The sequence below is a fragment of the Neopelma chrysocephalum genome, unplaced genomic scaffold (assembly GCF_003984885.1).
Source record: "Neopelma chrysocephalum unplaced genomic scaffold, ASM398488v2 Primary Assembly neopelma1_63, whole genome shotgun sequence".
In the NCBI taxonomy this organism is placed as follows: domain Eukaryota; kingdom Metazoa; phylum Chordata; class Aves; order Passeriformes; family Pipridae; genus Neopelma; species Neopelma chrysocephalum.
The window spans coordinates 10,936,471-10,950,989 of record NW_020897720.1 but is presented as its reverse complement, the minus strand read 5'-3'; the positions used below and the strand labels follow the sequence as shown (position 1 = coordinate 10,950,989).

Sequence of the window (14,519 nt, the reverse complement as noted above, 5' to 3'; positions counted from 1 at the left end):
GAAGCTGGAGCACCACCTCACGCCTTTTTGCTTTGTCATGTCGGCCTTTACACTGAAAAATAACCTTCCTGGATTTGTCCTCCTTAGCGTCGCCATCAGTGACAAACCCATGCTCTCCTCAGAAATGTCCAGCCAGCCTAGACCTTGGAGGTTCACCCTTCATTCCCTGCACCTCCTGCAACACTTACCAGAGAGCAAATAAGACATGACAAGGTTTAGCAGTGTTCAAAGCAGCCCATGTTGTCTGTGGCTATGCTGGGTGGAGGACCCCTCATTTTATGCTTTAGCTAGTCTGCCTCCATCCAACCTTTCTGCAAGGTAACTGCACCCTCAGTGCCACCCAGTGCTGCTGTCCAGTGTTATCAGGATGGCTCAGGAGGGACTTGGGGCAGCATTAAACTGGGGCATTGAACAGAGTCGGGGAGGCAGCCATGCTCTGATGCTGGGTGTTGGACCAGCCCAAGGCGCATCCTTGATGAGGACAAAGCTGGAAATGGGCGGGACCTGGGCCTCCCACACATATTTCTCACATTTTTGGCTTTTATACATTTCATGATCTGGTCTACACAGCCCAGGGAGATGACAGTCTCTATGATCATATTGCTGACCCCAAAATGAGCCTGTCTCTGTAAAAGCAGAGATATGCACATCTCAGACGCACCCTCAAAGGTTTAGGAAGGCCATGCATTTAGTAGGCAAGGGTGAGAGGAGGAGAGGAGGCAATTCCCTGCACTGACAGCTGCCTCTCCACAGGGACAGTGTCAGACAGGACACAGAGCAGGCTGAAACAATGTCAGTTTACAAGAGAGTGAAAAAGGAATGAAAGCAAAACCTTGCAGGAAATCCTCTGGAAGCAATAGAGCAGGCAAGGTCTTCCTGAATGGCTCCCTGTGTCTCTCCCAGCTTCCTTGCTTCACCCTTTGTCCAGATGTCCCAGTGGGGCTGGGACTTGTGCTCCTCCCTGGTGTCCCCATGGATGGGGAGAACAGCTGCCACCAGGGATCCCCCGATCCTGCACACCCTCCCCAGCCACAGCACTCACCAGTGAGGATGAGGAGCCAGAGACGTGTGTTTGGAGCAGGGTACAGCATGGTGGGGTCCGGGCTTGGTGGCTGAATCCTGTCAAGAACAAAGTGGGATGAGCACAGCATTCAGCAGAGGAGGGGTCCCTCAGCCACCCCTGAGCCCACACCCAAGCCCTGGGCTCCCTTCTCCACCTCAGAAACCTCCCATCTCTTTCCAGTTTTCAGCCTTTCCCTCCCGTCAGGGTTGTTGGTTTGTTGGTTCCCCCTCACGCTGGATCTCCACAAGGAGCAGTTTCTAAGGCATCTCCCTCTGGTAAACAGGGATTTTGCTGGAGGCTCCAGCAGTTGTGTCAGTTTTTGCTCATCTCTGCTGGAAATGCTGCTCTCCCCTCGGAAGAGCCCTGCCTTCCTCCCTCCCTCTGCTCTATCACTTGCCTTTTTTTCCCCTTAGTTTTTCTTCCTTCAGTCCCACTGAGATAAAACTTGCTAGAAAACAGATCCCACTCCAACCCTCCCACATTGTTTGCTCCTTCCAATGAAATAAAGGAAGCCTTGTCATGGTACTTGGTTGCTGGCTGGGGTTAAAACACGACAAGCCTGAAGAAACCCCACAAAAAATTAGTTTCTTGTATTTAACTTTTAAATTTATATATTTAAGAGAATATTTAAGAGGGGTTTTTTGTTAGAAATCCTTTTAATCACAATTTCTCAAGGAATCTTTTCAAAAGAGATTTTTCCAGCCCTCCCTGGTGCAAACCAAGAGCCCAGAAGAGACGAGGCCAGATTTCCCTAAAAGCAGGAGTCTGTCCCCTGTGTACTGGGGTAACCCTCCTTTTCGTGCCTGCAGGGGTGGCGATGAGTATTTCTGAAAAGCAAAATGAACACACTAACAAGGGGAAGAGTCAAGGGGAAAGGCTTCCTCTGTGCCTGGGCAAAGCTGGGGGGAAATGAGTTCAGTGGTCCTGAACAGGGGGACGCTCCTGCACGGAGCTGAACTTCAGGGCTCAGCCACGCTGCACCTCAGGGCTGAGCTCCTGCCCTGCCCCTGGGAAGACACACCCCGAGGAGAAGCCCCCGGCGGTGCCAGCAGTGCTCTGGGGAGCTGCTCACCAGGCTCGAGGATGGTTTAGTGGCAACCTGAACTCGCTGACCTGGCCCCAGGCACCGTCTCTTACCGAGCTCTCTGCAGCCTCTTGGCCCTGGAGTGGCCTCCCGGTCTGCTTGATGTTAAGGAGGAAATGGTTTTTAAATGACGTGCGTTTGTCAGATGTTTTTATTATTCTCTTGCTTTGGCTCAACAAAAGTCTGATCTACCAGCAAATCCTTCCAGGTCTCCAGCTTATTCAGCAACTTCCCTCTCTCCCTCCTGCTCCGCCAGAAAACCCCTCCATGACTCTCTCTCTCTGCATTTGCCAGAGAGGATAAGAGCACTTAGGGGAAGAGCTGGGGGTGGGTAGGATGAAAGGACCGAGGTGAAATTTAGGCTGTAAATGAATGTGACCTCCCTGCACCCACCCTCAGAGAGCACCAAGCTGCAGTAGAGAGGAGGAGAATAGACAACCTAATCTCTGCCCCCAAGGCACTGAAGAACAATTACCTTCGTTTACCAATTCTCCTTTACAGAGGTGTGTGATTCATCCATTATTCAATGTTCAAGGTTGTAAGGACAACTGTGATCCTCTCCTTTCACCCCTCCCTGCCTGCATGCACAAGCCAGGTGGTGTATTCACCACCCCAACCCCCAAATATCTTCCTGTAAGCAGCTAGGATGTTCCCAAGCCCATGCCCAGCGTTTAGCTGCCTGTCCAGCTTCATGGCTGCCACTTACTCCTGTTGCAGGCGAGATCTTGTCTTCCTCTTCCCACAAAGACAGGTCCCTCACTCCACCAGTGATCTCTGCAGGATCACTGATGGGGTGAACCCCTGCCCTGCCGGCTCTGGGGAGCCGGGCAAGGGTGTGTGCTGGTCCTGGGCTGGCAGGGGTGTTGCTTCAGCGAGCAGTGAGAGCCCCACTGCCTCCGCCTGCCGCCTCTGGCCGCCTCCGCTGTGTTCATAGCTGGTTTTAATAAAGCTGCAGCTTTTGCAGAAAGGCATTTCTCTTGGAGATGCTTCCCAAGCAGAGTGGGAGGGTGGCAACGTCTCGCAGAGAGTGGTGACCTCTCCCTTGTTTTTCTGCTCCGGCCAGGGCTAGAGGCAGACTCGGAGACTCTGAGCTCTGCCAGCCCTGCAGGATGCACGGGGAGACTGCCTTGCAGAGGGGAGAAGCCTTTCTCGCCCTGTCACGGGGACACATGTGCTTGCACTTGTGAGTGCACGCAGGCATTTCACAAGGGATGCAAATGCACCCAGCTCACTGCCAGCCTGGAGAACACTTGTTTCTCTCCTCAATCCCAGCTTTTGTTCTCAGCAGGAACTGTAAGTGCCACTATGAGTGCCAGACAAGGAGGGGCAACCCCACTCAGTAATCCAAAAGCAGACATTATCCCACCCAGGGACCCAAACACAAGTACCTACACAATGCTCAGCTGCCCTGAAGGGTCTCCTCCCACCCCAATAGGTTAGCAGGGTGCCACGGACCCCTCAGACTCCTACATGCTTCCCACGGGCCAGGACCTGAGTATTTTCAAGCCCTGGAACCATTTGCCTCCACCCATCCTGGCACAATCCTGGAGGCCAAGGAGCTCCCACAGCAATGCCGTATCCAGCACCCTTCACTCAGCCCTGCAGCTCTGCAGCAGCCTCCCCCCCTTTCTGCCGCCGAGGTGATGTCCCACCTCTCCATCCCCACCTTATACCCCTCACCATCCTCCCGTCCCTTACCAGCACAGGTACAGACCTTCTCTCCGCCCCTCTCTGTCTCTGTGATTTGAGGTTAAGCCGGTCCTGGCCAGGCAGGGGAGGGAGCTTTTCTCTTGAGCTGCACTGTTTATTATTCTAAAGGAGGAATTTGGCTGGGAGAGGAGACAGGAGGTCGGCTGGCTCGCAGGGCAGCCGGGCTGGCTGGGTGACACAGCCCCACGCCACGTCCAGCCCCACATGCCTGTGGGGTGGTTGTGCTCCCCTGGGGGCTCAGGTCTCAGGGACCAGGCTGGGGCTCGGCCGAGGGCTGTGGGGGACACCAGCTTCCCCACAACCAGCACGGCGTGTCCCTGCTTGCACCCACACTGCTGCCCAGTGAGGCCAGAGCTGGGCACCGCTGGGAGGGTTTGGAGACACGGATACAGGCAATTGTCCCTGCTCGGTGACACAGACACTGTCCTTATCTCCCCTCTGTAATCACACCAGCCTGGCCGCACGTGTGGTCACAGGAATGCACCCAGCGGCCGCACCTCCCCCGGACATCCAGAGCGGAGAGTGGAGTTTGCAGCCAGAGGAAGAGATCAGAGACAACCCCGGGGCCGCCGGCTTTCCCAGCCCACCGCTGCGCTGGCGAAGGGAAGCGTCCCATGGCTGGCTGGGGCCAGACACTGTTGGAAGCATGTTCGAGCATCTCTGGCCTCGTACTCCAGCAGTGGGTTTCATGGGGCGATGGAATAAATGGGGTCACCCTGACATCCCTGGGCAGCAGCAACAGAGCTCAGCAGAGAACACCCTGGGCTCTGATGGCCTGTGATCCCACAGACAGGACACAGGCCAGAGGGCCAGAGCAGAGGTCAAACAGCACAGCCAGGGCCACGGCTGCGCCAGGACCGGGATTCAAGTCTCATGATTCCCCATCTCATGACTTCACAGCTTCTCCAGAGCAGCCCGCTCCCATTTCTCCTGCATCCCAAATCTGATGACAGCTGAGCTTTCTCCTCCGCCTCCTCTCCCACTCCCTCGCTCCTGTGGATGGGGGCTGATGCCTCTGTGGCTGATGAACTTGGACAGGAATTTCTGCAGCAGGAGCAGGGCTACGCCTAGGGCTTTTCCTTGGAAAAGCAGTATCCAGCCTCTGCTGGGGATGGTACCACCTTTATCTGGGGAGGACCACTCCCTCAGTCACCTCTGCTACTCCTTGCACCTCACAGTGCCTTGCATCACCAAACCTTATTGCTTTATTAATGTTCCCCATGTCAGACCTCTCTCTTTAAGGATTCTAGTAAGCCAAAGATGCCTTTGCTAATGCCCAAAATATGTTGTGTGGGCTCAGTCTTGACTATTCTTGGGTAACAACGCAAGAATTTCCTCTGACTTTGCTTTGCATGCCCTGCCACACCTCCGAGCCCTCTTCCTTCTGTGCTTGCTCCCAGCATGTGTAGAGCACAGGGCTCCTGGCAGATCATTTCAGCACAGGGCTCCTGGCAGATCATTTCAGCACATGTGGCAGCCATTGCTGGCATGGGCATTGCATGGCACTGCCTGTCCCCAAGCATGGATCATGTGGGACAGGGTCATTTCCAGCCCTGCAAATGCCTTAAACCATGGGAGATCTACACAGCGGAGCATCCACACCAAGGATGCCCTCCGAGTCCTCTGCCATCCTCCCAAGCATGCCTAGACCAGGTTTCTTGCCTCTCCACAACCAGTGTCCTGTGCAGAACCAGTGGGAGGGCCCCACAAGTACCCCCAGAGCTGTGGGAGCTGGGAACCAGCCTGCAGAGCTGGTGGACAAGGAAGAGATAGCTCAGCATGCTGGGGAACAGGAAAGCAGCCACAGCTGCCCTGACAGCCACCTTGGAAGGAGCTCTGGTCCCTACAGACCATCAATCACCATAAGGGGGTGTGCTGTCTGCTGGAAATCAGGGTGTACAGCCCCCTGTCAGAAAATCCTATTTGCATTTCCAGGGGCAATTCCTGCACATATTGCCCCACATTGATCTTCTTCGTGTCCATGCTCTCCTTGCCCTCCTTCCCACTCCTGTGACACTGGGCAGAGGTGCTGGATGCTGGCCCTGCCCATGAGGGCATCTCATCTGGCAGCAGCATAACCATGAAGCAGTGGAGAGGCAAAGTCAGGCCTCTCACACAGCCGCCAATCCTTTCTCTTCCTCTGGATTTCTATTTGTAGCCCCTTTTCTTGCAGGGCTGTGCTTCCAGGCGCTCCCACAATGCTTGATGGTCCCGCCATCCTGCCAAGCAGGCAAGGGACATCTGGTGCAAATTAGCGGGAAGTCAAATACACTTTATTTCTTCTTTGTCTAAGCGCATCTGAGTCATTAAGTGAGATCATGGATGCCCGTATGAAATGAAAAATTCCCTTTATGGATCCCATGATCAATGCCCCTCGCAGCCAGGGAGCAAAGGCTTCTCCTGGCAGGGGGAGGGGGACACCATCCCCTGCTTTTGAAGGCAAAAAGCTCCCTGAGCAAAGGCTGGTGACCCCTGAAACCCAAGCCTTGCTTGTCCAGCAGTGAAACTCCTTGGCTTGTCCTGTTTGCCTCTGCCACCCTCCCTCCAGCCTCCGCGACTGCTTCTTTCCCACCCTTTAATCTAAATAAAACCAAGTGGTTGTTTTTTTTTTTCCCTTGGCTGGAGTTGTCTGGAGTTGCAACATCTCTCCTCTGGGGTCCCTCGGCTCCCATGACACCGTGTTTACTCACAGGCCAGATTATCATCACAGAGCCCTTTTTCTTTTTCCCAGCAAATGCCTAGAATTAGGCAGGGCACACACATGGGGAGCCTGTCATCCCAAGGCCCATAAAGGGCTGCTGATAAAACGCAGAGGTAGGAAATCTGAAACCAGGCTGAGGAGCAGCTGGGCTGGGGAGTCCCTGTGTCCCACATACCATCCCTCCCCTGGGGGCAAAACCCTCCTCACCTGGCCACCTGCCAGTGCCAAGGGGGACCTGAGGCTTTACCCAAACACTGGGGGAACCAAGGGATGCCGAGAGCCCTGGGTACCTGTTTGCAGCGTGCTGGATCTGTGGGTCTGTTTCAGTCAGGGAAAGCTGAGGTTCTGCAGGCACTCACAGGCAGGGTCATTAATGCCAGAACACTCTGAGTGGTTTTGTGAGACTCTGAAGACATGACTAAAGCCACCGCCCTGGTATGAACCAAACTCTCTAGGAGACAGGCAAAGCAGGGGCAGAAGCCACCTCTGGGGCAATAAAAGCCCAGGGACACTGTGACCACAGTTGGGGATGGCTCTTCTGCCTGCCTCTGCAGCAGGGAGTGGGGCTGGCACGACCAAAGACCCTGGCCCAGGACTCCAGGTACTGGTCCCCAGCCTCGGTAGCACCTGGAGGAGGTGGTTGTGTGGTCGTGAGGGTCCTGCAGCAGATGGCAGGACCTGAGCTGGCACAGCAGCCTCCTCCAGGCCAGCCTACCATGGGCTATCACGGGCTTTGACAGCATCTGACAGAAAGCTGAAAATGAGGTCCATGACCCCAAAGCACAGGGGGAGGCTGCTGGGGAGGATGACAAGTCCACGCTGAGCCTCAGCAGGGTGACTCAGCAGCCCGGGGGTCAACCATGTGAGGAATGGGGTGGGGTGGCGAGCCCCACGCAGCCCCGTTTGACCATGGCCATCCTCCCTCTCCAAATGAGGGGGAACCAAAATGTCCACACGCACAATTCAGCAAATCTCCAGCCGTGGGCTCTCCGCAACACGTCGTCGCTGTGAGGAGCCGGCACAGGGGGACGTGGGACCAGGGCGAGCCCTGCACTCTCAACCCAATCCCCTCCGCTTTCCCCCTCTGCTTTAAGCCCATGGGAGACAGAGGAAACGAGTGACCCATTTAGTGCAAGTTCAGAATAAAAAGAAACATCTGTTTGGAGAGGTGCCAGTGTTATAAATAATCCCCCAGCCCCGAGTGATGGTATTCGTGTCCCTTTCGGCTGCGCATGCTCCCCCACTTCCGCTGCCGGAGGAAAGGCCAGACCCCGGGGGCTGCTCCCTGGAGCCTGCAAGCTTGGCCCGGACTGTGGGAAAACCCTGGGTGAGGACCAGGGCTCACCTGGGACTGGGGAAGGAGGGATGGGGGTGTTGGGAGGAATGGCTGCCACGTGCCGGGCAGTGCCTGCCTGTCCCTTGCTGCACACTCCCCTTCTCACCCTGCCCGCCTTGCTCTCCCTAGGGCAGCCAGGGGGTGCCAGGGCCATGGTGGTGCTGGGACTGGCTCATGGTGGTACTGGGAGTGGTCTGTGGTGGTGCTGGGGGCTGGCCAGTGTTTTGGAGCACAGCCCTAAGTCTGTCATTGCGCACGGCTGGGGGTGCTCGTGCCGGGTGTGGGGAGCAGGGCTCTGTGCAGCCTCAGGGCTCACCCCTTGCAGTGTGATGACCCACTGGGGGAGGCACAAATATGCCCCTTGGGAGCGTTTAAGCCCTTCCCAATGCTCTTCTCCAGCAGGATGTTCAACAGAGCCCAGACAGGGCTGTCTATGACCATCCCCTAACTTTGCCCTTGCCCCTGACAGCAAAGGGATTTTTGGGAGAACACACCACGGTGCTTCATGAGCATGTGAGCAATGTGAATTATGAGCATGACTGTAGGGCACCCAAACTGCAGGCCAGGACCCATGCAGCTCCTGCATCACTTCACCGCTGGCCCCTCCAAGCCTGGGGGCTGGCTGGCAGCAGTGACTCAAAGAGTTCTCTGATCCCTCCACCCCCAGACTGGCATACTCAAGGGTCCCAGCTCCGGGGCATGTGGGACTGGATGGGAGTTGCCTATCTGAGCAGAGCCCATCTGCTCACCTGCTGCTTTTCCCCACCCGAGTGGAGAATGGGAGAAGCAGGGAATATGGGACCAAGGTCAGGTACCATCTTGGCTGCTCATCCCATGTCCTGGCACCCACAGGGCTTTCCTCACTCTTGTTCCATGGCTGCCAGAAAGCTGTGTTTGCCTTGCTGTAGTGATTCAAGGGAAGCACTCTCCTAAGGTACGAACAGGGAGAAAAACAGGCTTCAGCAGTCGGCATCTCCATCATTTGCTCATGGCTGCCGGTCAAGGGTGGCTGCTATGGTGGGGTCAGGGCTGGAGCCAAAGGTCCCAGATGGCTCTAATTAACGACTAATCAGCTGGGATGGGAGGGTGGTGGAGGCAGGATGAGAAAAGGAGCCATCCCGAGTCTTAGTGGGATGTAGGGGCTTTGCCAAGCCCCGGGAGCAGGGAGGGTGTTGTGGTCTTACGAGCCCCACATACCAGCAAAGAACGAGCAACCTGATCCTCTTGTGAACATTTCCCTGAGACTTGGATCTGTGGAGGAGGAGGAGATAATCTCCATGGATGCTTTGGCTCTTCTCAGCTTCCTGTGAGGGACCCGAGCTTAATTGCTTGGTTATGGGGTTTTAGGCTCTCGTGGCTGGGATTAGGCATTCACCAGCTCTGTGGTCAGGGCACTTTTTGCCTATCTGCTGGATCCAGAGAGGAGCCTGGCACTGTGGCCAGGGTGGGAGAGGATGGGAGCTGGTAGGTCTGGGCATGAAGGGCAAAGGCTGCTTTCAGAGAGGGGGCTGTTTATTTGGCCCTGTTACTTCTGGGTTTCTGAGAGGGAGCAAAATGCAACTTCTTGGTGCTATGGGCTGATCCTGCCCTCTCCTCCATAGGCTCACATGTGGGGCAGGAAGATCTGGATGGTGGCACTTGGCACCAGGACTGCAGAAATGGATCACTTCTTCCTACGTTCTCTGGCCGGGCAGCGTGAGCTGTGCTTGCCAACCTGCTTGCAGGGTCCTTTATAACCTCTCCTCTCAGTCAAGGAGCAGAAATCAGCTCCCATCTGCACCCATGCTCTGCAATCAGCCCCTACTATGCCCAAAGCCCGACAGAACCTCCAGAGGAGAAGCAGAGGCAGGGCTTTGGTGCCAGCAGCTGCCAGTACCCCCTGCCCTCCCCTGAGCCCAGCTTTAAAATGGGCACCGACTCCTGCTCCTGAATCAGACCATATTCTCTCAAACAGCTCCCAGGCTGGAGAAGGAAACTTGGCAGCTGCCTGCAGGGAGAGAGGAGGGGACCCCTCTCATGGTGCTGGCAGCCCTTGGCCCCGAGGAAAGCAGTGTTTCTGTTCTGCCACCATTGCTTGGCAAAGGCTGAAACCAAGGTGACTTCCAGTTTGGGAGTGAGAATGAGCTTGCAGAGCGCAGGGCTCGAAATGGTGCATTTTCTGCTGGCAGCGGTTCAGAGAAACCCACAAGCAAACATATTTTTTTGTATAAATAAGACAGTGTGTCTCGCCAGTTAAAGCAATTCAAACATGAATGTAGCAATTTAATTGGTGCCAATTGCTGTGTCTCAGTAGCATTAAGATTTCAGTCACAGACTCTTTCGCATGGTAGATGGGCCGGAAGGGGGAAGGCAGAGAGACCAGCAGGATGGGGCTGAGGGGCAGACTGGCCCATCTACTGCTGCTTCAGGAGCCTTGTGCCCCCCCGAGCAGCCCTGTGCTGCCCGTGGGGACCCTTCCATAGCAGGGAGAGGGTGCCTCCTTCTCCATCTGTCTCCTGGTTTGCAGCCCAGCGTTTGACAGCCTGCACAGCGCCCTGATACATCCCTGCACTCTCCAACCCTTCCCTGCTCCAGCTCCTGCACACCACAGCCTCCTGCCAGCCCCATCACACACTGGCTCTTGCTGAGCCCAGGGATGGGTGTTAGTGGAGCTCTGGATGTGCCCCTGCAGGCATTGCCTGCAGAGGATGAGTCCATCCATGGGTGCAGGACAGATACCACACACTACACCATCCTGGCTGTCCTGGCACCAGCCTTTCTGTGGGAGTTTTGTGAGCTCCCTGCTCCCTGGAAGGGCTCTGCACACCCCTGTCCTCTGGCTCTGCACGTCAGTGGTTGCAAGGCAAGGGTACAAGCACAGACCAGGGCATGCCACAGCCTGTTGTGCACCCAGGGATGATGGAAAAGCAGGGTGTGAGGGGCAGCACGTCACTGTATGGCTTGTGCTGCCAGGCTGGGGGATGATGGACCCATGGGACCCCCTTGCTCAGCACATGACCCATCCCAGCACCTCTCTGTACATCCCCAGCACGTGCCCCTGTCCCTGTCACAGCTGGGTCTGCTCTGTGTCCCCTGTGGTGCCAGGAATGTGCTGCCCTTGCAGGAGGAGGTGTCCCAGTGGGAGAGGAACAGGACAGAGGTGTGCTTGGCTTGGGCACCCTAATTAGGCAACAGGGAAAAGGAGAAGGGGAAACAACCACCCCTAAAACAAGCCTCGTTATGTCCAATTTGCGTGGCGAAGCGGAAGGAGCTCCCTGGAGCTGCTCCAGCCCGTCAGGAAACAATACCCAGTCTATACCCTCCCCTTGAAGCTCCTCTCCAGGGGATTTCTTTCCTTTGGTTAAAGTACAAACAAACAAACTCCAAGAAGTGTTCAGCTCCAATCCTCCCTCGCAGGGATAGGATACATCCAGCCAACCCCAAGCCCTCATGGTCCCCAGCTCCTTCCAGCTCTGGGCCAAAGGCAGCCCCAGCTGCCAGCGCCAGCGGCTGTGCTCCCATGGCCACTGCACGGCTCCTCTGCTCCCTGCCCTTTGCCACTCCAACCCGGGAAGATGCTTTGCTGGAGCCTGTCCCTATGGACACCGTTGCAATCCCATCCCACTTCAGCACGGCGTCAAACACTGGGACCAGAGGAACCTTGGGGACCAGGCACAGAATTCCCTGCCCAGACCCTCAGGCAGCAGTCAGTCATTCAGGCAATGCCACAGCCAGCCTTCTTGCACAACATCACTCCTGCAGCTAGGGAGCACTTCTTGACCTCAGCTTTCCTCTGGTGCTCACTAAGACATTCCTGTCTTGCCCTAGTCCTGGAGATGGGCTCAGTGCTCTCCTTTCCCTAAGAGTGTTGTTCTGAACGCCTTGGAAATCCTGTCACAGGCCCACCAAAAATGAGGCTGAAAGACATCATGGGGTCATTGTCCTGTTGCAGTGCCCACATCTTCCCAGCCAGAGCTTTGCCTGACATGTCCTTTGAGATCTGTCGGGCTGAAGGAAGCCAGCCTCATGTCTTTAGGCCTACAGACATTTCCCCTAAAATCTCTTTTCTCTCTGTGGTGACCTTTTCTGTGCATGAAGATTATGTGTTACCTCCTCACGACACCCAGTGAGCAACAGACCCCATCAACCCCTCTCCTGGTCCTCTGCAGCCTCTTCTGGGCTTCTCATCACCCTCCTTGCTCTCCCCAAGCTTCTCCACTCCACATCCATCCTTGCTGAAGTGCTCAGCATCACTCGCTGGGGAGGACCTGCGCCCTCCACCCTGCCTGTTTGAGCTGCCTCTAGCCGTGCACCTTTCTGCATATCCCTTGGGAAGAGCTGTGGGATTCCTGGCACAACGCTGCAATCTGGTTTGTGTCCACTATAGACTTCCTGATTGGTGCCAGACTCCACCTGGAGCTCTTGGGATGCCCCTGTGCTCCAGTGCACACCGGCTGCCCACCCAGCTCAGTTCCAGCCCAGAGTTCAGAGCCCTGCAGGACCCCACAAGATATGCCCAGGACTTTGGACAATAAGCCATGGCTAACTTCTCCCTGACTGCAGTACTGCAGCTGGCTGTGCCTGTGTTCACACTCCATTCATGGGCACCCCAAGCCCCCAGTCCTGTGCAGGGATGTGGGAGATGAGCTGAGAGTCCTTCAGCAAGGACTCTCCATGCTCTTGAGCTGGCTTAATGGAGAGAGAAAAGTCCTTTGCATGCTGCAAGTGGGTTGCTGTGACTTTGTGCTTCTTTAAAACACAGACCCCTCTTGATGCATCGACTGATTTGGGAGTGTTTCCTGGGTTCAGGGACACTGCCCGGGGTTGGTGACTGCTATAAAAGCCATAGCACACCCGAGCCTGGGTGACATCCATGCCAAAGAGTGACTTCAAGCCTTATGTCAGACCCTGCCCAGGGCTGGCTGCCAGCTGGGGTGGCTGCCTGGTGGCTCCCCATCCAAGCCAGCCTGGCACTTGCACTCTGCCAGGCAGAGCTGCGTCTTTGACACTGGCACCAGCTGCCCGAATGAAACTTGCCTCTTTTCTGAGAGCATGGAGTGCACAGGCACCTTGTCCTGCAGGGTGCTGAGGGGAAAATGACCCTCCAACCCACTTCCTGATGGCCCCTGGGGACACTGGGTCTCAACATTGCTACTTCTCCTTCAGATGGGAGACCCTCTGAAAAGATTTGGGGATGTAAAGCTTCTGCACAAGGGTTTGCACAGCAGACCAACTACTTTAAGCTGTTTGCCCAATGCTTTAGTGTAAACTCCAGTTTTTCTGAGGCAAGGATAGAGCAGCACAGCACCCCTTTCCACCACAAATTCTGCTTTGAATGACTCCCAGTTGGCAAGTGAGTGCAGGAGGCAGAAGCTCTGAGCCCACAGTGATCCCAGTGTGAGCACCAAAGCCTTGCAGGTCACGCAAACCCCTGTTCCCAGGCTGTCAGAGCTGCATCGTTCAGCACAGCTTCACTCCAGACCAGCTCCATCCTGTTGGAGGCCCTCAGCTCCTGTGCTTTCAGGATAGCAGAGCTGTTGCCCACATCCATGCCTAGAAGGGTTTTACCAGGCTCTGCCCCTCCAGTACCTGGCACACCAGGGCACAGACCCTGGGCAGGGCTTGCAGATGTCCCTCTCCACCTTGGCCTGGCCCTCAGGCACACAAGTCCTGCCATGGGAACAGACCAAGGTGGTGTGGTCCTCGGAGCACCCTGAATTCAGAGATGACTATGGGTGTGCTCTGACGGGCTGACACAGGGTGACACTGCTCTGCAGTGGGACACACTCATGCCTCCAAAGGATGCCTCGCTGAAAGAGTCTGAGCAGCCTCTTCCCCACGCACACCCCAGCCCTCCCACAGTCACTGGGCAGGGAGAGCCAGGGCAGCCCCCTGATCCAGGGAGAAGCAGAGATCACCTGGACCCCACTCCCGCTGCAGTGGGGTCTCCCCTTCCTGCCCTACAGCTGCAGCATCCCCTTGGCTCCCCTCAGCCATCCCAGTCCAGGACATGGTGAGAGCTGATGAGATGGCTTTTCCCATGGGATGCTGCAGAGCTCATCTGCTCTCTACCAAACACCACCTCCCCAGGGCTTGGCAGGGCCTTTTGGGGCACCAGCCCCTTGCAGGAGAGCAAAGCCCCTTCCAGACCAACTGTGCTGGGTCAGGGAGAGGGTCCTTGGGGACTGTACCAGCTCCAATGCGAGGTTTCCCATCTGGAGGGCCGGAGCTTAGCGGGAAGGTGAGATGGCACCCGGGTGGGCGACACGGGAGCTTACCTTGGGCAGGGTCCCACGGGTCGAGTGCCTGTGCCGTACGTCCCACGGGCACTGGCTGCCCCGAAATTCCTTGGTCTCCTCCTCTGCACTCTCTGTCTGCTGCCTGCTGAAGCTCTCCCTGCCCTCCCAGCCTTCCCCAGCTGGCAAGGCTTTTCCACTTAAAGGCGAAAGAGAGGGAAAGAAAGAAATGGAGGGGAGGAGGGGAAAAAAAAAAGAAAATAAAATCAAAAGGAGAGGCGAGGCTGTGCCAGGGCTGGGCTGCAGCCAAGCCCCTGCTCTGCTCCTCTAGTGCATTTCAGCAGTGTCCTGGGCAGCCCCAGCCCAGCTGGGAGGGGGTCCATCCGCCTCGGACCTGAGTGTGGAGCAAA

At 56.2% G+C, this 14,519-nt stretch overlaps 1 protein-coding gene across 2 annotated transcripts in view; it reads right to left on the bottom strand.

Moving 5' to 3' along the window:
- The window catches only part of PDGFRB (platelet derived growth factor receptor beta), a 31,900-nt gene extending 17,381 nt beyond the window's left edge, over window positions 1-14,519 (bottom strand). The window contains exons 1-3 of one of the 2 annotated variants that reach the window (XM_027682748.1): window positions 14,504-14,519; window positions 14,152-14,308; window positions 1,043-1,119 (exon numbers count right to left, since the gene is read on the bottom strand). In XM_027682748.1, coding sequence (XP_027538549.1) covers window positions 1,043-1,091 — 49 coding nt within the window. In that variant the 5' untranslated portion in view covers window positions 1,092-1,119; window positions 14,152-14,308; window positions 14,504-14,519. Of the gene's footprint in view, window positions 1-1,042; window positions 1,120-2,853; window positions 2,960-14,151; window positions 14,309-14,503 lie in introns of those variants that run through there. The other variant, XM_027682750.1, reaches the window with a different exon arrangement.